This window comes from Phoca vitulina, unplaced genomic scaffold, assembly GCF_004348235.1.
Source record: "Phoca vitulina isolate PV1807 unplaced genomic scaffold, GSC_HSeal_1.0 scaffold2, whole genome shotgun sequence".
Classification (NCBI taxonomy): Eukaryota; Metazoa; Chordata; class Mammalia; order Carnivora; family Phocidae; genus Phoca; species Phoca vitulina.
Genome location: NW_022589705.1, coordinates 76431147 through 76458696, shown reverse-complemented (window position 1 = coordinate 76458696; position 27550 = coordinate 76431147). Strand labels below are relative to the sequence as shown.

General features: G+C 42.2%; 1 protein-coding gene across 4 annotated transcripts; it reads right to left on the bottom strand.

Moving 5' to 3' along the window:
* Positions 1 to 4548: 4548 nt before the first annotated feature.
* RNF19B (ring finger protein 19B) lies at positions 4549 to 27550 on the bottom strand. 4 transcript variants are annotated; one of them, XM_032388548.1, is made up of 10 exons: positions 26775 to 27550; positions 17951 to 18156; positions 16628 to 16772; positions 15052 to 15214; positions 14492 to 14606; positions 13303 to 13443; positions 12132 to 12339; positions 9311 to 9442; positions 8014 to 8515; positions 4549 to 6722 (listed from the first exon to the last, which is right to left on the bottom strand). In XM_032388548.1, the coding sequence occupies exons 1-9, from the start codon at positions 27404 to 27406 to the stop codon at positions 8053 to 8055; spliced, it is 2205 nt and encodes a 734-aa protein (XP_032244439.1). In that variant the 5' UTR covers positions 27407 to 27550; the 3' UTR covers positions 4549 to 6722; positions 8014 to 8052. The 4 variants fall into 4 exon arrangements, with proteins under 4 accessions (XP_032244439.1, XP_032244429.1, XP_032244450.1 ...); XM_032388538.1 differs by lacking the exon at positions 4549 to 6722 and having other exon boundaries at positions 7696 to 8515; XM_032388559.1 differs by lacking the exon at positions 4549 to 6722 and having other exon boundaries at positions 7696 to 8515; positions 16628 to 16769; positions 26775 to 27549.

Sequence of the window (27550 nt, the reverse complement as noted above, 5' to 3'; positions counted from 1 at the left end):
ACATACCCCTTCTTGCTCCCACTGAGCAACAGCAGACCTATCTCCCTCAGTAATCAAGTTCAATCTACCTAACATGATGGCCCCCTTTTGGCTATTGGTTCAGGGGATGAGGAGCCCAAATTGGTCAGAAAGCTTTTGGTCCAATGGACTCATTGTTGTGTGCTCTGGTGGAAGTATTTCTCCTCTGGGTATTGAGGCTTTTGTTTGTTTGAGAGAGAGAGAGAGAGAGAGAAAACGAGCAGGGGAGGGGCAGAGGGAGAGAGAGAGAATCTTAAGCAGGCTCCACGCCCAGTGTGGGGCCCAACTCAGGGTGCTCATTCCCACGACCCTGAGATTGATCATGATGTGAGCTGAAATCAAGAGTCAGACGCTCAAACAACTGAGCCACCCAGGCGCCCCTGGGTATTGAGACTTCTAAACTAACAAAGACCAAATTCACGGGGACAAGCAGCAGAAGATATATTGGTCGCTGTTTCAGAACATGTACCTCATCCTGTGGGACAGAACTTCAACCTCACAAGATGTTGTTTTCCAGTAGTCTTCAGTAAGCCATTTGTTCTCTGGGGCCACAGGTCTTAGCCCCATTGGCCCTAGCTTACTTAGCTCACCTAGGTGGGCAATGTGTGGAATACTACACGATGAATATGGTTCAGTAAGTTCATGGATGATGATAAATGAAAATGATATTAGCTAATACATGTAGTACTAACTACAGGCTAGGCTCTGTTATATGTATTCACTTAATTCTTACAGTCCCAAATGATGAAAATGAGATAGAGAGGTTAAATAATTTGCCCAAGGTCATAAGCTACTTAAATGGTGGAGTTAGAAATTCCTATCCAGGCATTCTGGCTCTGGAGTCTATCATCTTAACCACTGTGCTTCTCAAAGTGAACGTACTATCAAATTTACAATCAAATTTAGAATAATGAGAAGGGGGGGAAATGTCTTTAGTTTCATAATAATTGAAATTTTATTTAACGTTTCTTTGTGAATATTTTAGGTTTGATATTCATGGAAACAATCCATATCTTGAATGTGTGTCTATTCCAGAGAGGAAAGTCCCTGTGTTCTCGGTGATGGAAGGGACCTGATCTGCTAGTAAGTGTGTAGTTAGTCCCCCCAGAGCATGGAGCAGGGCTCAGTAGTAAGCCAACATCAGCTTCTCAAAAGAATAGGCATTGCCAAAATTAGCACGACTTGACTCCAAAATCTTAAGGCCCGGTGCTGTGGTTCTTTTATAGAAGTTTGCTGGTGTGTACGTACACAGTATCCTCATTTGCCGAGGGACTTTGAACACCACTGGATCTGCTGGGTCATAAAATCCAAACCGGTTACATTGCAGCCTATTCCAACTGGTGACCATTCTCTTTTCCTTGGCCCATCAAAGTCAGTAGCCGTATGAGTTACTTGGTAAGCAGGTCAGCACAGCATAACCAAATGTGGTAGGTTACCTCCAATATCAAAAAAGATTAAATTCTCAGGATTTTTCTCAGTGGTGGCAGGTGTACAGTGCAATAGTTTATCTTTCACTGTAGATAACCCACCATGCTCCAGGCTACTGCTCTGGATTCCTAAAAACCTCCTGGAGGTGGCAGGCTCATAATCTGCACAGGGATTATCTCCTAGCCTCTAGAACACATGTGTTTTACCAAGACATTTAGACACCTGCTACTTCCGATTAGGTCCAAAAACATGATGTTATCACATGTAGAGTGGTGTGCTGGGAAATGAGATGATTTAAGTGCCTACCAATGGGATTTCAACAGAGCTGGAGAGGTGATATAACCCAGATGTAGGACAGTCAGATGGACTGTTGACCTTGGCAGGTGAAAGTCATCTGCTTGTGATGTTTTCTGCTCATAGGGCTTCCAGGTCACTGCCCCAGGTGCTGGGGCGGGTGCTGACCTGCTTCATGAAGAGATTATATCTGAAATAACAGCTGCGAGTCAAGTCCTGTACAGGGCAAAGCTGTACTTTAAAATGTGGATAAGATAGAGGTCACCACTCCTGACCTTCTCAGTCTTGGAGGGCTGCAGTGATATGCAGCATGCCCTCAGGGATGCACTTCCTGCTTTTGAATTATGATTCTGCTGGGGAAGGACAGTTCCAAGGGCTTTCTTTTGCTCTTCTTACCACAATAGCTTTAACTCTAGAGGTCAATGTGAAGATTCTGCCAGTTGCCAAGTATGTTTGTTACAACTGTGCCTACCGGAACTGAGAAATAACCACAGGATGAATATGTGAGATAGATCTGGGCCAAAATTCCTTTTAAACTATTTGATCCCCATGTATTAGTCTGCAAGATATGCTACTACAAGTACCACAGACTGGGTGGCTTAAACGCCACAAACTGATTGGGCTAGAAATCTGAGATCAAGGTGTTGGCAGGTTTGGTTCCTTCTGAGGGGCTGGGAGGGAGACTCTGTTCTAGGCTTCTCCCTCTTCTGGTGGTTTGCTGGCAATCTTTGTAATTCCTTTGCTTCTGCTGCATCATCCGGATCTCTGGCTTCATCTTCACATGGCGTTCTCCGTTTTTGTGTCTCCGTGTTAAAATTTTTCCTTTTACATATGACACCAATCATATTGGAGTAGGGGCCTACCCTACTCCTATATGACCTATTTTAATGCAATTACCTCTGCAACGGCCTTATTTCCAAATAAGGTCACATTCTGAGGTATTAGGGGTTAGGACTCCAACACATACATTTTTTGGAGGACATGATTCAACCCATAACACCCCATAAACCTCTATTCTAACTAGTGGACCACAAAGACCTTTTAGATCCCTTAGGATTACTGCTAGCATAGCCCTAGTTTCTAAGTATTCCCGAAAGGCCTGGGTATTTCCATTTCCCTAACCACAGGAACATAGAGAAATGGCTTAAAGTTCCTTTGGGGAAGACTAAAAGATTTTCAATTACAGTTATGGTGATATTGTTGGGTGCTCCCTCCAGGGCACTAAGCACCCCTTTATTCAAGGGCCTTGGGTCTGAGAATTCAGTGAGAGTTTGTAACTCCATTTTGGTGACTCAAAATAGGCCTCTTTTTGCCAGATCTGGAGTCTTGCTTTGGGTTATACAAACCAAATAGGACTATCAACCCCGGCTCTGTTGCCTTTGTACTGCCCCTTGGCCCCTGCCACTCCAGGATCCCATCATCCTCACTGATATCAGGGATTCCATTTCAACAGCAGCATCTCTGAGCTTCAATCCCAGCCTATGGAGGATATAAACTATAGCATTTTTCCAGATAAGGTGTTCCCCTTATCTGTGTACTTTCCAATTCTTTGGTGAAAGGAATATCCTCTGAGCAATTCTGGAGGGCAAATAGATGAATAAGTCACACATATGATAAATCTGCATCAACATTTCTATCTTCGTGTTTTTGGATTCATCTTTTAATGCTATACTAAGGAATGTTTGGCATTTCAATTTGAGTGTAGACCACTGTTCAGTCCAGGCTTCATCTAACCAACCAGCTAAGAAGGACTCTTAGCTGCTCAAGTCAATATATTGAATCCAGTATCTCTAGAATTTTCATATTAATAAATTCAACCCAAATGAAAATAATGTTCTTTTCTTCCTGGTCTAAACTTTTAAAATCCAGGCTTCTGCTGATTCAAATTAACAAAATCTTACAATTCTGTAAGACTTCCCTTAGATCACACTTTGTGTTTGCTTCCAAAAGCATACTGAGATGGGACTCTAGTTACAGATCTGGTGGCAATACGGGGTAGTGGGTGGGACATAAGTATTGGCATTCCCTTTCAAGGCAAGTACCTGAGGGTCTCCAACTAAGACAGGACCAGCCATATCAGTGAGGGGAAGAAAGGCTGTTTCTGCTGGTAAGAGAAGGTAAGTGGACTCTGGATTCAGAACACTGGAGTTTATCCAAATCCACTCAAATGTCCCCAATTTCTCATTTCAGGGTCCCACTCTCTCCCAAACAATGCTATAACTTTCACATAAGAGACATGATAAGGGGGTGGCTCAGTCATTAAGCATCTGCCTTTGGCTCAGGTCTTGATCCCAGGGTCCTGGGATGGAGCCCCGCATCAGGCTCCGTGCTCAGTCAGGAGTCTGCTTCTCCCTCTCCCACTGCCCCCTGCTTGTGTTCCCTCTCCATCTCTCTGTCAAATAAATAAAAAATCTTAAAAAAAAAAAAAAAGACACATGGTAAAGCTATGAATTCAACTTATGTTGTAATTCTATAACCCAGAATCTCCTTCTGATTTTCATGTATATCAGCCTTGCAGTTGCAAGAGATGAAATTCTTCTGGGGCTCTCCTATACATGCCTTGATCTGAAAACATAAAGTTCTTGAGCCTTTGGTTTTATTTCCTTTACTTCTTTTTTAAAAAAATTTATTTATTTATTTATTTATTTGAGAGAAAGGGCGCACGTGCACAAGTGCACCCGTGTGTGGGGGGGAGGGGATGAGGGGCAGAGGGAGAGGGAGAGAGAATCCCGAGCAGACTCTGCAGCTGAGCATGGAGCCCAATGTGGGGCTCAATCCCAAGATCCTGAGATCATGGCCCCAGCTGAAACCAAGAGTCAGATGCTTAAGCGACTGAGCCATCCAGGCACCCCTCTTTTCTTTACTTCTTTAGCATAGCCACCACCATCTAGGCCCTCATTTCTTACACGATGGTCTGTAGTGGCAGCCATTTGATCTGCCGAAGTCCTCCAAAAGACATTTCAAGTGACCACAAATATAATCTTTGTCTACTGCTTTCCAATGGCAATTTTATCCTCATTTCCTTCAAGTCCAACAGAGTCACAACTAATCTAAGAGTCCCATGTTTGAGGGCCTATTGCCTATAACCATTTTTGGAACCAAATACCATTACCAGCAATTAGTAGTTGTAAGAAAAAAAACCCTTCTACCTATTTTAAGTAGAAAAGGATTCAATACAAATAAATTAGGTGCTTGCCAGAATTGGAAAGCCTGAGCAAGTGGGCTCTAGGCTGGACCTCCAGGAAAAACTGACTGGTCTACCCTGGTAGACCTCTGTGACCATCAAGATGAGGCATCAGGAGGCCACCACAGGCTGACTCTAAGAACACATATCACTGTTATTTATGGATCAGGAAGCCCTTCACTCACAAAACTATGGACGGATATTGGAATACTGTTGAAGAGAAACCCAAAGTCTCTATATCCTTGCAGTAGCAACTAGTCAAAATAGCTGAAGATTACCCCTCAGTCACTTCTTCCTTCCACATCTTGTTTGCACATTTAATTGGCAAAACTTAAATTATATTCAGAACCTTGGTTTAAGGAAGTTTAAGACATGTAGTTTTTAGCTTTCCAGGCTCTGGAGTACAAGAAAGTGTATTAGAAAGGGTCAGAATGAATAAGTACCATATCCATGAGTTTCTTCACATTAGCCCATCCAAGTCAGACTGGTGACCAGACACACCCTCTCCCAGGTTTAGCCCCTTTGGAAGTTGACCGCAAGCATCCCATCTGTCTGGTTTGAAGATTACCTCTCTTCCTGGCCTCAGAGAAACTTAAAATGTCCTTGTCTTCAGAGCTGTTTTGCTAATCTACACACTCTCATCCCCAGCCATATAGGTCTCTAAGCTGTGTGTGCGTGCATGTGTTTTAATCAGACTAAGGATGTTCCACCAAAGAGTCTTTGTACTCTATTCCTAATGCCTGGTATGTTCTTCCTCTAGATATTCACTTGGTTCTTCCTCACTCCCCTTAGGACTCTGATAAAATTACTTTTATCAAAGAGGCCTATACTACCATCTGAAGTAACACCATCTGCCATTCTCTCTTCCCTCTCCCTGCTTTGTTTTCTTCAGTGCACTAATCCTCATCCAGATTACAGACCTGATGGTCTTTCCCCACTAGAGTGTAAGTTCCACGGGGACAATAATTTTGTGTTTTCTTCATTGCTGTATTCTACACTTGAAATGTGGTAGGCATTTCAAAATGAATGAATGCTGTACAAAGAGGAAGTTACTTTCCCCATTTTCTAAAGGGAGAACTTTTCCAATGCATTACTCATGTTCTCCTCCAGGCGGAGCTGAAGGGCCTTTTCATCAACTAATGTCTAGGATCTACAACAGGAGTGTTGCAAAGGATTAGAATAAGTTTAGTTTTTCATAGCTTCTGGTCTAGAGTTCTGGGCTTTTCTTAGATGGCACCCATAATCTCCCTTAACTTATTTCTTCTTATTCCTGCAGGAGGAAAAAAACACGGGTCTTCACCAAAAGCATTTCAGTACACCATCTCACTTAATCTTTACGACCCCATAGTTAAGGACTGTTTTCCCCGTGTTGGCTAAGTGAAAACAGACTCAGAGGCCACTGCCCAAGTCTCACAGGGGAAGAAGCGGAGCCTAGATAACAACACAGGTTTGGCTGCCAACTCTTGTCCCTCCAAAAGACTTCTTTGATTTTATCCAAGTTAACGGCTGTCCTGGTGAGGCTTCAAGAGAATTGCAATCTTGAGTTGATTATTTGCATTTCAGAGATTTCCAGACTGTCTGCCCCTTTTTCCAACAAGTCCCCTTTTCACACAAGAACACTAGGGCACTGTCTTCCAGAGACCCGAAGCCCTCTAAGAGCACTTCCTGTCCTAGGTGCAGGGAAATGTGCTCAGTCTAGCTGCAGTGCCCAAGAGATAAGGATCTTCCAAGTTGTCGTCCAGATTCATCCTCCTCATTGTGGTAAAGCACAGGCCAGGAAGACAAGGAGCAGGTGCATCTGTGAAAGGAAACAGAAAGCCATCTGGTCCTCAGGGAAAGGATGTTTTCAACTCTTCCTCTGGGCCCAGGGCTAAGGGGCTAGAGAAGCTTGGCACTGGAAGCTCCTTAAATATTGTTTAAGAGTTGGGGAAATTAGGGGCATGAGAGAGAAACTGATTCACAGTCACAAAGTTACTGCCAGATTTAGAATCTTACATCAGGTTTCATGAATCTTTTAGGTTTTCTGCTACACTATGTATGAGCTTTCTTGCTAAGGTCATTATTCTAGACAGAGCCAAAACCCTGAGTAATACCAACTTAGCGCAATTCTGATGACTTTATAAGAGCAGATAAAATTAAATGTTGAGATTCTGATGGCATGTCTCCTCTCTCCTTTCATTACGAATTTTAGTCAGATTCCTTAGGCCCTCTTACTTAAACTACATTGGCAAAACAGAGAAAGCTTTTTGGAACAGGGAGTGCATACCAGAGAATGTAACAAACACCTGGGTTACTGCTTGGTGATTAGGCAAAATCAGTACCTTTCCTTCTCCAGTAAGAATACTTTGTCCCCAAGTTTTAACCCTGCACCATTCACTGGGCTCTCTCTGAACAGCCACTGGAACAGCCACCGCCCCTTCCCTCCTCTGAAGTACATTTCTACTAGGGACTACAACGCGAAGTAAAGCTTTCACAGCAAAACTGCACAGCTGCCTCTAGAGGGCAAACAAGGTTCATTTTAACCTACAGCTTCTCCACAGGGCTGACTCAGCTAAGTCTTCAGTCTGACTACGCAGTCCAAAGCAAGCTACCTTTGCTTCCTGTCAGGCTAGGAGTCGTTGGTTTATAGAGGACTCCAGTGCAGTCTAATTAGAATACAATCCTTTCCTGGGATTGGGAAAACTCCGATCTAGAGACTGTTAAAGACATGAGTGGTCTATTCAAACACTTGGCTCTGCAGAACTATCCAAGCCAAGGAAAATGAGATTGAGTTGAATTACGACAGAAATCTTTATTAAAATGTGTCCTTCAGTAATATGTTAGCATACATACAATATACACACATACATCTGTACACTCTTTGACACACCTCACGGATTGCCACCATCAGTTTAACCAATAAATTAAAACTAAAAAAAGGAGGGAGGGGGTGGGGGTAGGACTAAGGGCAAAAATCTCCATGTTTTTTCTGGTAAGAAACTGCAAATTTCTCAGAATTTCCCTGGGGAAAACCTGTGACCAGAGAATCTTTGAAATAAAATACATAAATCCCTGCCTCCCCAAAAAAAGATTCCAAAAGATGCAGTTACAACAAGTGTGCTTCTCAGAACAGGAGCATTCATTCCACTTCATACTCTGGCTTCTGCACCTTCTGGCTTCAAGACAGTCTTCCCCTCGGCTGGGGCAGAGAGGTTCGTATGGGCACTTGGGCTCGGTGCACCTTGGGCTCTGGGAGTCGAGGGGCAGGCTGCCGTATGGGAGCGAGGGGAGCCACACTCATCTGAGGTGATGTCTGGCACATCGTCTGACTGCGTATCAGAGCTCTCCAGGTCACTTCGGATGCTCTCGGGCTGGGCCAGGCTGATGTCCCAAGCTTTGCTGGCCAAACAGTCTTTCTGTTCACAGCTTTGGTGTTTGCAGGAGGGATCCTCTTCATTGCTGCCACTGCCGCCACGACCACTACCTTCTTCTTCATTCTCTGCCATCTGAGCATGAACATGGAGCGAGTCCTCTGTGCTGCTTCCACTCACCAGCTGATAGTGGCTTGGTTTGGCTTCAATGTCCACTTGGATTTCCATATTGTTGCATTCTCTGTGGAGACAAAATCCACTTTGCTGAGTCATGTATGGGTCATGCTATACCTGTTGGTACAAGCAGTTTGTGGATTCAGGATTAGGAAGTCCAAAACATAGGTAAACTGTAGACTAAAGCTCACTTTTAGCAAAAATAAAAATTTAACCTAACTCTCAAATAAGATGAAAAAGAACTAGATCCCTTTTGATGATTAAGAACACACACACACCTCTGCCAATTTCTTTACACAACTAAAAAAGAGCTTTCAAAATTCAACTAAGGGTCAACCCTCACACTATCCTACTCAAAATACGAAAGTGAAAGAAGATTTGTAGTTTTACTACCGTGTCACAATTAGAAGAAACCAGAACCTCTCCAGTAGGGAGTGCTGCAATCACACCGTATCAGTTATACTAGCTTCTCAAAAATAAAGAGAACTAGGTGACAGGAGTCACATCAGGCAAAGGGTGACATGAGAGCAAAAGCCACAGACCCACAGACATCAGTGAACAGCAATCTAGCTCCTTAAGTTTCATGAGAATAATTATACAATAGCCAAAAAAGACCCAAAAAAATGGGGGAAGGAAAGAAAAGGAAGAAAGAAACCCCTAAAAATCAAATGCTAAGAAGAAGAATCAATCAAGAGATCCCAAACACTCTTATAACAAGAACCTACCCAGTGCACTCAGGGCACACACTCTATATCCCATCTGATGGTACTCACAGCCCTAACATGAAGCATTGATCTTCTGAAGGCCTAGGACCCGACCACAAACTGTAACCTCTCCTGGGCATCTCTGACTGTTCACATACCTGTCCTGTGGGTTGTAGGAACTGATTATGGAACCGGCCATAGCACGAGTACTTGCGTTGTCACTAATTGCACCAAGACTGGCTGTGTCTTTGGGGAAAATTTCCTTTTGGACATCGGCTTGGACTTCTAACCTGTGTAAAGAGGGGACGATCAAGTTAATATGAGACCTGGGTATTCCGAGACAGTCTGCTTCCTGGCACACATCTCTATTATTCTCTTGCTAATTGAGTTGATCTGATCTTCTCCAATTGTCAAATAGCTCAAATAGATGCTCACACAGTTTCTCTCTCGAATATCTACTGAAATCGTCCCCTCCTTTCTATCCCCATTGCTACTACTTAACTTTAGGCGTTGAACATCTCCTGCCTGGAAAATTGCAATTGGGTTCTCTCTCCAGCAGCCCTAAGTTCAAGTCCAACACCTTCCAGATCAGTGCCAATGTGGACAAAGTCCTGATCACTCTAACAGTCCTCTCTTGGCTCTCTACTGCCAACAGTCCTCTCCTGGTTTTCTGATCTGCCTCCAAGCTCTCTCTCCAGTTCCATCTCTCACCATAGGTTCCAAATCATAATCACTCTGAATTCTTTCTTTCCTTACACACCTATATATGTTGTTTACCTCCATGACTTTGCACATGCTATTCCCTCTCTCTGGAAGTTTCCTTTCTCTATGTGACAAACTCATATTCAGTCCTTAACAACAGAGGAAGTATCATCCCCCTCACTCTCCCAGCAAACCAGTCATTCCCTGTTAAATGCTCCCACAGCATCTACCTATTTATTAAATTAATTTATGCATCTCTCCCTCACTCATCTGTGAGTTCCAAAAAAAGGAGAGACCACATCTCATTCACACTTTACCCTCTGTGTCTTGCACATAGGAACTCAAAACACTTAGCAATCAAATTACCCCCAGGCTATAAGATTAAAGGACATCGAGGATCTGACCTCCCACAGGAGCAGCAAACTTTCCCGATGGTGTCTCAAAGCTGAGAACCCAGAACTATTTCCCTCCTTGGCTCTAACACCGGTTTGCTGCACACCTAAGTATTTCCTCTTAATAGGTTTCACAGTCAAACCCATCTGACTCATCCACTTCCTATAAAAGGCTTTCACAGAACTGGAACAGCTGGACTGGCTAAGCTGCAATTTCAGCAAGTCAGTCTCCAATTATGTCTGTCTGCTTATTTACAAGGGTGATGGTTTTAAGAAAGCCCAGCAGTGAGTTCTCTGGCATGTGGGGGCGGGATCCCCTAACAAGAGACAACCAGAGTCATGAGGCACAGACAGGTCAGCAGCAGCCTTCAGCTGCACATTCGAGCAACCCCCATCCTACTGCCCACACCTTCACTCTGCAGCTCCAGCCTCAGATACCCTTCAAGAATGTGCCATGGCCCAGGAAAATGAGGCAGTGCAATGGAAAGTGTGTCGAATCAGAGACCTGCATTCTAGTTTCAGCTCTTCCATAGAATCTCAGAATTGGAAGAGGCCTTTCACAAATGTCATCACTTAGGTGCTTCCCAGATGCTAGCTTGTGCAATCACCTGGGGAACCTTTTCAAAACACAGATCCCTAGGTCCTACTCCAGGAGATTGAATTTATTAATTTTGGGATAAGGCCCTGAAATCTATTTTTAAGAGGCTCCCAGGTGACTGACAGGCACTCAGGTGTGGGATCCAGTCCATCTGTCATCTGTTGCTTGACTCCTTCTAATAGCCAAATGGCCATCTGGTCTTACTTTAAACACTTCCAGGGATAGGCAGCTCAGTAGCTTCTAAAGTAATCCAATCCTTCTTTGAACTTTTTATATAGATTTTCCCAATATTCTCTATAATGAAACAAAATTAAGTTTCCTTCTAGCTTTCGCCAAGTTGTCTTAATCTACCTCTTGGCATGAGTCAGAATCCTTTCTTCCTGTTCAAAGTCCTTCAGATATCTGAAGGCAACCACTTCTCCTACTTGCCTACCTTGTTTTGCCCCATCTGCAGGTCTTTCTTCTCCAGTGCATTCAACTAACTGCTTCTCATATAATACCTGCTATGCTCCTCTGAATATGTTCTGGTTTATCTATCTAACTAAACGACTAAGCAAGTCATAACATTTTTAGTCATAAAGCTTTACAGCTTCTCAACACAAATTCATAGAATTGATTTTCCTTATCTATCAAATGAGAATAAGAATAAGAAGGTAATAAGGATCACAGCACCAGTAAGCCAACAAGACACAGTATAAATGCTATTCAATTGAAAGTCAATGACAAGCCTAATGGGGAGCACAGCCTTGGGAATTCTACAAAAATGCATGCTTTCCCTTCTAGAAGCAGGCAGCCTAATGTTTTAGAGGGAAAATCTGAAGTCAGGATTGCTCTTGATATGGAGCCACTATGGTGCAGTGGAAAGAACACTGAACTTTCTGTTAAGTCATTTAACGTTTCAGAGCCTGTTTTCTCATTATAAAATTAAAAAAAAAAAAAAAAGACAACAAAAAACCCCACAAACCACTGATGATTACATCAAAATGAGATGATATATGGGATGTGCCTAGCACAGAGACATGGCTCAATACAGGTATGTTACTGATCATTCCAACTGGTTCTGTCAGAAATTATCCATTTGCGGGGCGACTGGGTGGCTCAGATGGTTAAGTGTCTGCCTTCAGCTCAGGTCATGATCCCAGGGTCCTGGGATCAAGCCCCGCATCGGGCTCTCTGTTCCTTGAGAGCCTGCTTCTCCCTCTGCCTCTCTCCCTCTCTCTGTCTCTCATGAATAAATAAATAAAATCTTTAAAAAAAAAAAAAAAAAGAAATTATCCATTTGCTTACCTGCTGTATTTTCCCTTGCCACTGGAAAGAATGCCACCACTCAGAGTGCCCCCTGAGAGAGCTGCAAAGCTGGCTGTCTCACTGTACGGACCCTGCATAACACTGAGTCCATCTGTAGGGCTTCCGCTGGTACTCAATACGCTAGTCAGACCTTCAATGCTGCTTTCCCCAATGCTGGGATTCTTGAGGGCTCGCCAGGCATCAGCCACTGGGGATGGAACCAAACATTTCAATTCAAGATAACAAAGCATCAAAATAGAGTCTGTTATTTTCCTGTAATGATTCTTCAGAGTGGAGAATATTCATGTAGAAAAATCCTCATTTACTCACTTAATGAACAGCTACTATATGCAGCCACCACACATCAGGTGTTTTAACATACTGTTAATATTTAATCTTCCCAATAACTACGCAATAACAGACTGAATTTTAGAGGAGAAAACGAAAGTCTAGAACTAAATGACATGTCCAAGTCACGGCTGGTCACACAAAACTACACTTCTGATTCCAAGTCCACTATTCCGTCCATTATACCATAGATGCCATCTAATCAAACATGAAGATTTCAAAACATGTTTAGGTCATGTTAGGTGTTGATTCTAGTTGAAGCTTCAAAAATTGTGGGACTCTCTGTGCCCTAGATTAGTTAATATGGTAAAGTGAAAATATCAAAGTAGAAGTCAGGGGAACAAAAAAAGAAGCTAGAAGACTTGCTCTAGTCCTAGCTCTGCAGAAGCTCTTAAACCCATTTAACAGATGTTGAGACAAAAGCTTAAAGCAGTTCCCATTAAATGGGGATAATAATAGCCCCTGCCCTCTCTATTCAGAAAGCTATTGTAAAAACCAGGTGAGATAATAACTGTGTAAAGTCCTCTGAAAATTATAAAGTACTGTGCAGATATAAGACTTTATTATAATCACTACTATTACCAGCATACTTGGAGTTACTTGGAATCCTACTAGTTTGTACCTGCCACATAGAGCCAAGTACCAGAGGAATTAACCTAATAATTCTGGAACAAAGAAATGAAAAGCTAAAAATACCTTACCCCCTACAAAGCTCATTATCCAAAGTAATCCAATGACAATCTCTCCGTAAAATGTGCTGAATTCTACTGATTTTTATGTTCTGCACCATAAATTCAAAGGGAAATTAAAATCCTCCCTTTACCTGTGATTGGACCATCATCTTCATCAAACTCAATTTTCACCCCCTTTCCATTTGCCGTGCTAACTCCACAGCCACCTCCACGACAGAGAGAAATGGGCACAACCCCATAGACATAAGCCAGCATAATGGGGACGCCAATACCTGGGGGAGGAGAAGGAAACAAGTCAGCAGGCCATCAGGTTGCAACTGCCCTAAATTTCTCCTTCCCAGCCTGAGCACAGACAAACCACTTTATAAAGGGCCAAAGAAAGACAGAAGATGGCTATCCTAAAGAGGTAGCTGGGTCTAACAGAATGATGACTGGACTTGGGAATTAGAAAGGCCTGGATTAGAATCCTGGCTCCAATTTACTAGCTGTATAATCTCACATATCTTCCCAGGGTTGTCAACGATCAAAAGAGAAGGTATGTACAGTGCCCAGCACAGTAAGTGTATGTTGATTTCATTTTCCCTCTTCTACTCACTGCTGACATGCTAATCCAAGAACCAATCAATACTCAAACATTAAATAAGTGACTCCTGGGGCTTAGGATCACCCCAGGATGTTAATTCCAAAATCTTACTGCTGTGAAGGCAGAATGTGCTTAGCTGTTAAGAGCACAGGCTCTGAAGTCAGATTGCCTTGATCCATGTTCCAGCTAAGTGACCTTGGGCAAATTACAGCACCTTACTATTACGACTGTACTGCTGTGAGGATTAAATGAATTAATACATGCAAAACCCTCAGAACTGCTCCTGGTACATGGAGAGCCTTAATAAATGTTAGTTATAATATTCTTATTCTAAAACAAACCCTCATGCCTCCCAAAATACTGTGAGGCATTAAGCAAATCAAAATAAAAGTAATTTTATTTTGTGGGTTCCCTAGCAAGTGGAGAAGGAAGATAAAAGGTGAAAAACTAGGCCTTAAAGTAATATTCTTTAATTTAACCTTTTCTCTGAGCCAGACAGAGTTCTAAGCACTAATTTAGGAATGAAAGATCCCAAACTCTGACAACTTAGTGTGGCTGATAATCATAATAACAGTGCCTAATAGAGTTAACTCCCAAGGTGGGTTCAGCATAAAATGCAGGAGCCTCCAAGGTGAAACATCTGGCTAAACTGCTATTGTCAGAAAGCTGGGTAGGGGGGTGTGGTGGAAGAAAAGAGAGGGAAGGAAGGAGAAGAGTCGCGGCCTGGGCTAGCTTACCCACACTAACTGCAGCGATAACTGGGGATGCAATGACTGACAAAGTCACTCCTCCTGTGATAGCCAAATTCCTCTTATGTTTGGAGGTTTTCCTTCCCTCATACCTGCTGTGAATCTAAGAATAAGAAAGAAAATCCAGGTCAGTAGGGTAGGATATCAATCTTTTTGCTGGGGTGGAAAAAGACAAGTGAATATTCCATCTATATTAAAATATATCCCATACCAACCAAGAGGCCATCTTTCTCAAATTTTAACCTAACTCAGACCAGGGTGACATACACTAATACAGAAAAAGTTAATCCAAGAAGAGACAAAATAACTCAGGGTTGTGAGGAAAGTATTTCACCTTTAAGTCACTGAGACAAACCAGGCCCAGGATGCTAATAAGAACTTTCAGATCTCTTGGGGTTTATGAAAAGCCATTTAAGAAATTAAGGTTATTTTTATCTAAGAACCAGCTGGTTTTCAGGAAGCTCTGAAATATAAGCTCCTCCCTATTTCCTTCAAAACTTTACCAACAAACCTGGGGATAGAACACACACAGAACTCGCATGTCTTACCTTCCTGCCAACATAAACAGGAATGCCAATGACCATGGCAGGAATGGCAATGCCAGCAATGAGGGAAATCCCCACTGGCGCACCAATCAGTGTTCCCAGCTGCCAAAGAATTTTCTTCTTACGGCTCCACGGCTTCTTGCCCCAGAATGTGCAGCCAGAGGGGCTGCAGAGGAAACATGCTAAAGTTAATATCAATATTACAAATGCAGCTGTTGTCAACAGAGGGCTTGATAAGAGCAAGAGCCTTCTTTTTCAATAAGATGATTAACAGTTACGAGAGGTTTTAGGAAATGAATATATTACATGAGGAGGAGCAAAAGACAAGGTCACATTAGAGCTCTAGGCCCTTTACGTTTGTTTGTAAAGACAGGCTTCCAGATTTGAAACCTCTTTTCCTTTCTTTGCTACTGAACTCTGTCCTCCCTAACCCAACACTAATCCAGCTTCCTTGATTGATATACTACTTGGGATCCTGCACAACCTACACACTTGACATCTCGTTCAAAAGCGCTGTGCCCTGCAGCTAATGAACATTGACTTGAATAGTTTTCTTGGCATGTGTCCTACCCATATCCCAATAGATAGTGTAAACTATGTTTCTGGGGAGGGATATAAAAAGACTTTGTCACACCCTTTACGTAAGTTTCATACTCTTGAGTTTGGCTACTTTTATACTCAGTCCTTCTGTGTTCAACCATTTTTGCTCACTCCCTTTGTCTTGTCTTCTCTTACTAGACAGGATAAGCAATTTTGAAAGTAGGGATCATGTCTTACACACCTGTTTTCCCGATAATCAGTACAGTGTAAATAACTCAAAGTTTGCTATATTGGAAATGTAATGTTTCATCCACACAATGAATGTTAAGTTTGTAAATATTAACTCCTTCAGGACAATATTTTAATATTCACTCTGAATTCTTTGTAAAGTCATTACATGCAAGGAACTGTAAAAAGATAACTCTGGCCTTAATAAATGTATGCAGTTTAGCAAAATTAGATATGTATATGAAGTAAAAGTAGTGATGTTTATAATGAAACATTTAAGGAATGCCAATACAGAAGAATGAGGCAGAAAAAGCTGGGGAAGGCATCATAGATGAAATGGCATTTAAGTGGACCCTGAAGGGGAAATAAGAACTGAACAGGTTGAGAGAAGAGGGAGTTGCTGGGAGGGTGACGTGATCAGAAAGTATTCTGGGCAAAGGGAAGAACATGAACAATTATGAAAGAATATGAACAAGAAAGGTAGCCAGAGGAGACACAGGGAATAGCAAGCCCAGGTTATCGGAATATAGCATGTATAAAAACGACATGGAAAAAGCTTGAAAAGGAGATTAGGGCCAGACTGTGGCAAAGCCATGCTAGGGAAGTTGAACTCTCTCTGGAGGTAATGAAAATAGTCCCTGGAACTTGCTGAACTGAAGAAAAACATGGTCACAGGAGTGTTTGAGAAGAACTTTTTATAGCTTCCTTATACTGCAATGAGAGGACAGACAACCGTGTCTCTTTGACATCCTTTTCCCTAAATCAGTAAAAGAACAAGACTATAAAGCAATGAACACATTTCCCATCTCACCTGAGGTAATGCAAATCTGAGATCTCTTTCATACAAAGCCAACAGAATTCACAGCCGCACACTGCACAGGTCATATGATTACAGCTTCCATCATTCATCTTGATAATGTAAGCACTGCATCGTGGGCATGGCTTGATGTCATCTGCTAAGGGGGGGAAGGAAGATTGGGCAGAAAAATACCCCCAGTTAAACCTAATTTGATTTATTATTCCTAGGAATATATATAAAAAGTGAGGAGGCAGTCAACTCTTGGCTGAGAATTCTAAATTGTGCAACCCACTTCACTGGAAGGCTGGCTATGTCTAGACCTCAGGAATTTTCATAAAATGGATCCTGTCTCATACTGAGCTGCCTATCCCCAAAACTGGCATCTTACATAGCACTTAAGCCACACTCTGAACAAGAAGACTTCCCTAGAGACAAAGATGGTTCCAAGAAAAATGGAATTTCACCAGCCAATAGGCTGGCAGAATTCAAAGCAGAGTTCTGCAGGAATAATAGTCTGCAGCTTGGAATTGGCTTTAAGTTTTGAAAAACTTTAACTCAGGAAATTCATTTCTCAGGCTCAGCAAGTATCATTGTGATGTGCTGTTAACACAACCCACAGACCCCTCCCATGATACTTTCAAATTCAAAACCTAAAAATAATTGGGTATGCTATGTAGCACACACCTAGTAATTTTCACAGCAAGCTAGGAACTATCCTATTAAAATGACAATTTAGGAGTTTATGCTGTGCCAGGAAAAAGTGAATGGTAAAATCTTTCCTACCAGCCTCTCCCAAATGACATCAGTGAAATAAAATACATTTATAAAAGGCAATAAACCCACTGACATTTTTAAATAGGTTTACTTTGACTTGCCAAGGTTCCTCCTTTTAAGGTTAATCATTAATCCATACTAATATTATTTCCTTTCTTTCACTCTGTACCCTACTTCCAAAAGCGGTGATGCACTTAAAGCTAGTAGGAAGACAGTAGAGGTTTAATACTAATTATCTTTCTGCTCACAATTAAAGTTTTGAAAAAGTCCCTCGCAAAAGGACCTATATACTCACCAGTATAAGACATATTATTAAAAAGGTAGAAACTAAACGATTCAATTTTGTTGCATTCCAATTTTACCAATTTATAGGTTGGAAAACCTACAGTTGTCAGAGAGAGAAACTACATATCAAATATAATATTGAAAGTATTACCAAGTATTTTCTGCTCTCTGATCCCAGGAAATACTTGGCTATACAGCAAAATAATCTCTCCCAGCTCTAGGCTCACATTATGAAATATCAAATAAAGAGAAAAATGAGACAATGCCAACTTATACCTGGTCCAGATTCTTGCCCATAACTGAGACCTGAAGTGTGCTTGGTCCGTACTCGCAAAGTCTGTGCCCTCTGCTGACGGGCCATGTCGCATGTCTGATTTGGATGCCATATTTGCTTGCAGTGGTAGCAGAACTCCGTTTGGCAGCCTTCCCTCTCACAGGTCAGCTTTGGGCAGCTGGCACAGCCATAGGCAATAACTGCATAACTGGGTAAGGAAAAGGAAGAGATATCAGTAAGGTAAGAACGATCAGAAAAAGACAGACATTATTCACCAGTTTCAGTGGGGTAACACTGACACTCGTTACCACTACATGATATAAAGAAAAGAGTATACATGTAACTCATAACATACACACACACAAGCATGCCTAACAAACTGTGAAACATATTCTATGTGAGAAAGTAAATTTCTTCTTGAGATTCTAAAAACACAAATCATTTACCTTCTGAAGAAATAGGGGAAAATACAATATTTAGCCTGGATTCTAGCATGCATTCAGTCACAGTTTAAGCTACTTTAAGAGCAGTTTACCACAGCAAGTTTCACAAATAACAGGGTACAAAACTATATCGTTTTGATGGTTTGCTATATTTAGAGAGATTAGAATTTGTTTACATTAAAGGACAGAATGTTTGTAAAATGAAAGTACAGTGAAACTAAAGTATACTTTTTCATTTTTAAGTTCCACAGTGAAGCTGGTCTGAGCACACACAGCCTGAGACAATAGCCACAGATGGATTCATGATCAACTTCTCCTAATGAAAGCTCATTTTATCTTTCAATTTTTTTTTTTTTTAGCTCACATCTATACCTTGAAATATCTACTTCCTTGACAGGCTCCAGAATCCAAGAATACCAGTCATCTACCTTACTAATTAATACATAATAAGGCTATTATCTCCCTCCCCTTCCTTCTCTCTTCTGACACATATTCTTAGTAAAGATGCACAACTCAGAATCCATCTGCACCAACATCAACTGTTTCTTATAATTCACACTTATTTTCCAAGAATTACTCTCTCACAAACAATCCAATATATTTACAACCATTAGCCCTTCTGACTAGTTCAAAATATGTCAACCAAATGTTCAGATTACCCTAACAAGTGAAGACTTAAGATAAAAAAATTTAAAAAGTAATTTAAAGAAACAAGGGAAAATAGCAGTTGTGAAAGTTCAAACAATTTTTAAACAGGTCTCAGTAAGTGCAGGCTTAGGTGTTGCCATTGGGCTTTGTTGTCCCCTATTCCACTTTCTCCTCCAATAGCCAAAGACCTCAAGTAACTTATAAAAAAGGCTAATAACTTTTTCTTGGATTTATTCTACTGTCTGTTTTTTTGAATGTACATTAGACGTTCATAACAGCAACTCAAGTTCTCAGGTTTATTATAGATTCTGCAAGTTGATTTGAGAATGACACTGAAAATATCAATGACATATCATTTGTGTTATATAATAGTCTGTACTAAAACTCTTCTCAGAAAGAGCAAAGGGAGAATAGGTCAATGTGTGAATGCAAATGATTCATATCCTGTAGGAGTTCTGAGCAAATTTACCCAACCTAGCTGCAAAATAGCTACTACAGATAAACAATGTTTCTCCTAAAGAAAGTGACCTGCTTGCTATTTTGTGTTAAATGGGAAAGGTACTGGATGACCTCAGTACCTTAAATCAACTTCTGATGATACAAATTACATAGACAGTCAAGAAGCCTTGATCATTTCCTGATCTATTCCTACCTCACCTGGTGGAAATAAATATTAACAGATTTTTTTTTAAGATGAACACTTGACAAGATTGATAATGTCACTTTTGGGTGTAGAATTTGGTTCCAAGGAAGTAAAGTAATCCCAAATACTCATGAGCCCACAACGATCTATTACCATGACACAGAATTAGTCAGGGCACGAGACTTGGCATTCCTGTTTTTGGGCGCCTGGTCTGGGCTCCTTGTCCCTGACTCATACTGCATGACACTGAGCTAATTTAAATCTCCAAGCCTTAACCTCTATCCCAGAAATGGAGATATAGGTGCTTGCCACCTTCAAGTGTAACCAAACATATTCTAGACTGCATTTGAGATCTTGCCCTGAAAGGTATGGAATAAAAATATAGCACATTTTATCCTACTTCCTGGCCTTTGCATAATCTACTCCTTCTGCCTAGAATGTTCTTTCCTTTCTTCTTGCCCTGGCAAATACTTATCCACTTAAGAACCAGCTCAAATGTCATCTTCCCTATAAAATCTACTTAATACTTAACCTCTCCAGGCGGCTGGCTGCCTACTTTATGCCTATGTACAATTACTTTATACTACTTATCACATTAATTGTCTGTTTATATGTGTGCTTCCCCAACCAGACTAGACTCAAGGAAAAGTATCATCCATGTTTTAATCTTCAGGGTCTAGCATACTGGTTCATGCTCAAAATACTTGTGTTGAACGAATGTTTGAGACCCTTTCCTGTTTAGTTTTTTACTTTCCCCAGGCCATTCTAACTCTTCTCCTGGGCTATTACTTTACCCTAAAGCAATCTTTAAACCTTATCCATGTATCTATTGGTTTACTATATGCCAGGTACTAGAACTTAGACCTAAAATTTTGTCTAAGCCCATTTTAGGAGCAAACTCCTAAATTCTGAATAGGGTAATCTTCCCCAGGTAGTTGAAAAAAACCTTCATCCTTGAGACCAAAGCCGCCTTGACAATCTTGTTCCTTCTCTTCCATGTCCTACCCTGGAGCCTATCTCCTACCCTGCTCTTGGCTTAACCAAGCATTCAGGTTTGCTAATTAGAAGCTAAATAAGAGGGGAGAAAGAAGAAGCTAAATAGAGGGTGACAGAAATTACATGCTGCTAAGAAAACAGATGTACCCTTCCCCCTCCCCTTATGTTTATATAAATTTACTGATTTCGTAAGTCTTCAGAAATATCATAATATGTGACAGTCTACACCACAGCACTACCTAACTTCGGCCCTGGAGAAAAAATCCCATTATTATGAATTTGATTATGCTCTAACAGACCCTAGTAGTTAAAGAAATGTGTTCCTATATTATGTTTGAACTTTCTAGCTCCAGGCCACACAACTTCATTTACAAATGGACCCTGAGCATGTGTAAGGGTAGTAGAAATGCGCCAAGTTGTCATGAGTTGTACTCTTACTCTCTTCCTCTTTTTTTTTTTTTTTTTTTTTTTGCCCTAGTTTAAATTTATGTCACCTCTTGGCCAGACAACTGCAAGAGACTAATATCTGGTCTCCTTATTCCCCACTCCAATCCAAGTTCCAATTCCAGAAGGTTATCTATCATTATGTAACTCTTTTACTTAAAGTCCTTCAACAAAAAAGAAAAAAAAAGTCCTTCAAACCTAAACTTCTTTGCATGGCTTAGATAAGTCTATCAACTGGAGTCCAGTCTACCTTTTCAGATTGATCTCTAGTTACTTTCCAGATCATGCTCTCTATATTGTGCATCCAGAGGCTGACCAAACTAGATTCCAGACTTACTACTGTATTTTTATACCTCTATGCACTTCACTTGCTCAAAACACTGGTTTAAGATGCTTTTTTCTCTACTCGCATCATTGTTTGCCTGGTATGAATTCCTACTTACATTCTTCAAGGCCCAGATCAAATATTACCTCCTCTGTGAAGTCTTTCTTGACACCATCATGCAAAATCTTTCATCTACCCTCTAAGAGCATTTGTGCTTTCTTTAGTATGTATTACACTGAATTTATAATCTGTTATCTATATCTATCTATCTAATCTCTTCTAACAGGCCAAACTCCCTGTCAAGAGGACAACGTCTAAGTCCCTTTTGTAATACCCAATATTCTCCTAAGGAAAGTTCAACACTACATAATTCTCAAAAGTGTCTACTGAATGATCATCTGTCTGTCCTCTTCTTGCCCTCCACCCCCATTATCTGTGTCTCTTTCAAAAACTGGGCTGTTCATTTTCTTTATCTACCTCATCAAAATTCAACTATCCCATTCTTCTGGGATCTAATGAAAAATTTTGTTCATAGAGTTGTAGAAAAAGTTGGAATATGGATAACCTAGGCTAGAGGAACTCTCAATCTATTCAGAGCACAAGATTCATTGTTAAATAAGGACACTAACAGAAGACAGAATAACTGTACAGAGTAACTGTTAAAGGAGTTTAGAAAACTGCAAATAATCAGGGAAAATGTCAGTTTAAGATGCCATAGAAAAAACAAAAACATGTTTCCTGTTGATTTAAGTTTGGGAAAATTACACCAGATTGAAGATTTACACTGTATATTAGCATTAGCAAAATTTATAGTGTATATTAGCATGTTTAAAGGGTACAAAAAACTCAGAAATAAATTTTGTTCAATCCAATACTCCCCAAGCTTATTTGGTCACAAAATGTTTACCTTTCCAGCAATACCAAAATATACATTGGAAAATATTGATGTAAGTGAAAAATAGAAAACAAGATGAAAAGATGGTAGTAGACTGTAAAGGGGCTTAAATTATAAGGGTAGATCATATAAATAATCAGTTCTTAAAGACATAAGAAGTCATTTTATAGGTCAAGTATGAACAGTTTGAAGCAGGGGAGTGATATAAAATGTTCCACTTTAGAATGATACACTGGCAAATATGGGAAAGATGTATGGAGCTGGATGTAGATGGGCAGGTGAGGGGTCGGGGATAGAGTGAAGAGTTGTGAAAATAGAAGGTACAGAGCTAAATTAAGAGAAGACGTCCAGATCAGCTATATCTCAATTTTTAAAATGTCATACCAGAGAGAAAGAGAGAGAGCCATAAAAGATGTAGGAAGGCTTCAGAGAGGAAAAAAAAAATCCCTTTCCACTGACTGAGAAATTTGTCTTGCTCAAGGAGTTTGTTCTTCCTTCATAAATATGCTAGAGATGAACAGAAGCTTCCTATTTATGGGATGGTCTAGTCCAGTTGCCCAGGAAGGCCAACAGCTGATACTACCTGTTAGGGTCAGGTAGGAGGGGGTACTCTGCAGGAGAGAGAGCCAGCAATGAGAGGCTGGAGTCGTGGACCTGCACAAAGAATTTAGGTCAAGACAGCCTTATCTCCTATTCATCTGTACAGAAGATCTGCCCCTACATACCAGGAAATTTTCTGTTGCCTCCTTTGCTCATCCCTCAGTCTTCTAGAGATTCTGAAAGGGTTTAAAGATTGGTAACAGGGTACTTGAGAGGAAAACATTATATATTTACATGATGTGGGGGTTTCTGAGAAGACTCATGCTTAAGCAGAGACTCTAAGGGGTATCAACTGCACCATTTATTAGCTGTGAGACATTGAAGCCCACACTTAAACTTCTCTGAACTGGTTTCTCCTTTATAAAATAAGTTTACCATCACCATCCACCTGTATGAAACTAAAATTATTCCTGAATGAGCTTATAATCTGAAGATTATAAAGAACTATACAAATGTCAGTTATTTGTATTTTGAGTTAATTTTATCTCATTTGAAAGTATGTTTTAAATATACTTGGTAATATTGTACTTAATAATATTAAACAATAATGTGAATGTTGCCCCACTGAAATTGGTTCTCTTATTTATGAATAAGATCATATTCAAGTATGGGAAAAGAAAAATTCAAGACTCTGCTCTAAAATTATTTTGTAAACAAAAAATCTTTTAATATCTAGTGTTCTCATTATCATAATCACAGTGAAACTAATGACCAGAACTCTGTAAGACCACTTACATGCCCCCTTCACCCTGCCAAATATAATTTTTTTTTTTTAAGATTTTATTTATTTGAGAGAGAGAAAAAGAGGGAGAGGGAGCATGAGCATGGGGAGGGGCAGAGGGAGAAGCAGACTCCCCACTGAGCAGGGAGCCCTACTCTATTAAATACATACACATACACACACAGAGCGTAGGGAGGACTTGATAAATTTGGCTGCAAGAACTTGATCTGTGAGTAAAGTAAAGATGGTGAGGTACAAGAAGAAGAGAACTAGGGATTACACTTACTGCTCATCCATGATTTTTACCAGACAGAGAAGAATAGAACAGTTTGAAACGAAACAAAACAAAACAAAACAAAACAAGCTGTTTTTCTCCTGGCATTCAAGAGAGGTGGCAAAACCATTGGCCACATCCCCAGGGAACTCAGATACCTGTTTGGGAAATGACAGAATTTTAAAGTTACTCCTTGTTTATCTAACACCTCCAAGTGCAGACCTCAAAACACTTTGCAAACATTAATTAAGCTTCTCAAGTCAGGAAAGGATTAGGCCTATTTCAGATAAGAAAAATAAAGTAGATAAGAGGCTGTTCACAAAAAGAATCAGAAAAGAAACTAGATTTCAGATCCATGGCTCTCTCAAAGTTGTCCTTAGGCCACATTTGATAAAATGATACAAACAGTAGCATCCCCAATAATGCCAACAAGTGCATGCTTTTTAAAAAGAAAAGGTTGAGAGGAAAGAATATTGGCTTTGGTTGGAGTTAAGACCAGTGTTTCAAGCCTGGTTCCACCACCCACCAGCTACATGACCCTGAACAGTCACTCAATTTATTTAAATTTCAGTTTTCTCATCTGTAAAACTAAATCAAATCTATCTTACAATGTTGTAAGGATCAAATTAAATTATGTACGCCTGGCACCTGGGATACTTGGATGCCAGCTTTCTTTCTTTCTGCAGACTTCACCTTCTTTAAACCCACAGATAACACATTAAAAAAATATATAAAATTATTATAATGCTTTTAACTAATAAAAAAAACCCCTCTAGATGATACTAAACCAATACTTGGCTAAAATAAGAAATGGCCTTAATTCTTTATTAACTTTTAGTAATGGTTTACAGTTGTCACCATAAAGATTATAAATTAATTCCTGTCCATTTTTAATGTTGTGAGCAAAGAGAGTCATTGACTTTAGAGAAATAAAAACAAAAAGGGAGCTTTCCAGAAAGATAATCAGCAACGCCACATTTCTCAGTTAAAATTCAAGGAAACACATCTCAAAAAGGAGTTAATATACTATGTCAAAATTAACCATGCAGTGTTCTCTTAAGTAAATATTCCTTTGGTTCGGAAAATAGATCAATAGTATTTATAAAACCTATCATATACATTAGCCTCCTAAGGCCAGTGAGATCACCAGGCCACCAGACACAAGAGCCTACAAGGTTGTTTCCAACACTTAGTAATTCAAAGTGAAAGTGATCTACCATAGACAAACACCATACCTTTGACCACAACACTTCAAAGTAATTTAGAAACCCCATCTCAGTGAGGTTAAATAACACACCCATCTCTAAACAAGTCTGGCAGAATAGAAAGACAGAAGTTAACTCTTCTTACTGTCCTAGACACTCTTAAGACAGCTTCTTTTCAAGGGGACAAATAGTAGCATCATAGAAATCTTTTTTTTTTTTTTTTTTTTTAAGATTTTATTTATTTATTTGACAGAGAGATAGAGAGCACAAGTAGGCAGAGTGGCAGGCAGAGGGAGAGGGAGAAGCAGGCTCTCCGCTAAGCAGGGAGCCCGACGCGGGGCTTGATCCCAGGACCCTGGGATCATGACCTGAGCCGAAGGCAGCTGCTTAACCGACTGAGCCACCCAGGGTGCCCCAGCATCATAGAAATCTTAAAACAGCCTTGGTATACAGGCTACAATTAAAAGCCCTTCTTAACTCCTTTGAAGCAAAGGCCCATGCAGCTTTTTTACTACCATTCACACACTGCAAGGAGTCCCTAGCATCTTTTTGTCCCCAAAACATAACACACAAGAATAAAATGATCTGCCCAAGGTCACAGAACTGGTAAATGGCACAGTCTGACTCCCAATCACTTAGATAAGCTCTTCTTTGCTGCATGCAACTATTCATGGGATGTACTGACAGTAACAGATTTTTTTTTTAAGTGGTGGGAGTGTGGTCTCCACTGAATACTTTAGATAGTAAAATCTGGTGGTATTCTGTCTCCGCACATATTGCATATTTTCTCACTGACCTTAAAAATTCAGGCTACATGGTGCCTTAAAAAGACTGTCGTCAAGAACTCAAGATCAGAGGGGCTGGGTAACACATTTTCTCCTACCATGTCAGCCTCTGGGCATCCTTCTTCTCAGTGCCCCGTTGCTTCTCTGGACAAAGAAAAGGTCCGTCCACTCCTCACCCTGCCCAAGGCAGCAGTGTAAGAACCACAGGGGGCCTCCCAACAGCTTGGCACAGAAGGCACACAATGCCCAGAGAGCCCCAGAGCTGCCAGCGAGCTGTCCTTTCTCCCTAGTGCCATTTCCATCACCTCCATCCCAACTTTAGCAGCTGTGAGAACACACCTTCTCCCGTAATGCTGCGAAGTCTGCCCCTGGCCAAAGGGACACACCCCTCCGAATGCTGTGAGGCCCTCAGAATATTCTCATCCCTTCCTTTGCCCGTTATCCCCTCCCCGCCGTCATTAAGACATGGCCCCTACCTCTGGACAGAGGGGCGTGCACCCCACCTAAAAGCCTCTCCCTGCCTCCTGACTTGATGGACAGCTCCCCTCCCCTCCCCGACTGCTCAGCCCCCACCTCAAGCCCTCGGGCAGGGCGGGTGGCGGGTGCCTTCCCCCGCTCGTCTGGGCTTGCGGACAGTGACCGGTTACCAACCCGCCGCAGTTGCCGCCTTTTCCTCCCTCCCGCTGCTCAGCCCTCACCTCTCCCTCGGTGCTGGGACACACACACGCACACGCCGCACCGAGGACCGCCTCTCCGGGCCGGCCACACGCGGGGTGGGGGTCCAGTCCCCCGACCCGGGTCCCCTCCGCCGCAGCCCCTGCCCCGGCGGCCACGCCCCCGCGCTCACCCGCAGTCCGGGGCCGGGCACCAGCGGCAGTCGGGGTCCGAGGCCAGGTAGCGGCGCAGCATGAACTCCTCGTACTTGTGCATGAGCGGCGGGTCGGCGAGCAGAAGGCGGATGTCGTGCGGGTTGAGTCGCTCGCTGCACTCGGGGCAGCTGATGGGCACCCGACTCTCGCTGATCTCCAGGCGCAGGTAGTGGCGGAGGCAGTCCCGGCACGAGCGGTGCGGACAGCTGAGGAGGCGCGGGGCCCGCTCGGGCGGCAGCCGAACCAGGCACAGCGGGCACTCCACCTCCTCCGGGCCGGGGCCGCCGCCCTCCGCCGCCTCCTCATCGTCGAACCCGGGCCCGGCCGCCGCCGCGGCCTCCGCCTCCGCCTCGGCGGCCGGCTCGGTGGGCAGCGCCTCGGGCGGCGGGGCCTGGGCCGCGGCCGGGACCGGGGCGGGCGGCGGCGGCGCGGCCGGGGGCGGTGGCTCGGCCTGTGGCTTGGCCCGGGCGCGGCGACCGCGGGCCGAGGCGGAGAAGACTCCGTGGAAGGTGAGGCGCCGGCGCCGGCCGCCGCTGCGGCACTTGGGGTCGGGCGCGGCCGCGTGTAGAGATGTAGAGCGCGGCGACTCGGAGTCCTTCTCAGAGCCCATGGCCCCCAGAGGCCGAGGAGCGAGGGGCGCCCAGCGCCGCCACAGCTCCCGCCTCAGCGCCCCCTCAACCGGCGCGGCGAGCGCCGCCGCCTCAGCCGCCCTCCCCGAGCTAGAAGCCGAGCGAGCGCGTCGAAGTGGTTATAA

Coding starts and splice junctions, on each gene's coding strand:
- RNF19B (XM_032388548.1), bottom strand. CDS start 27,406: ATGGGCTCTGAGAAGGACTCCGAGTCGCCGCGCTCTACATCTCTACAC. Junction 14,607..15,051: donor CTGTTTATGTTGGCAGGAAG/GTAAGACATGCG, acceptor TCTTATTCTTAG/ATTCACAGCAGGTATGAGGG. Junction 12,340..13,302: donor AGATGATGGTCCAATCACAG/GTAAAGGGAGGA, acceptor TTCCATCCCCAG/TGGCTGATGCCTGGCGAGCC.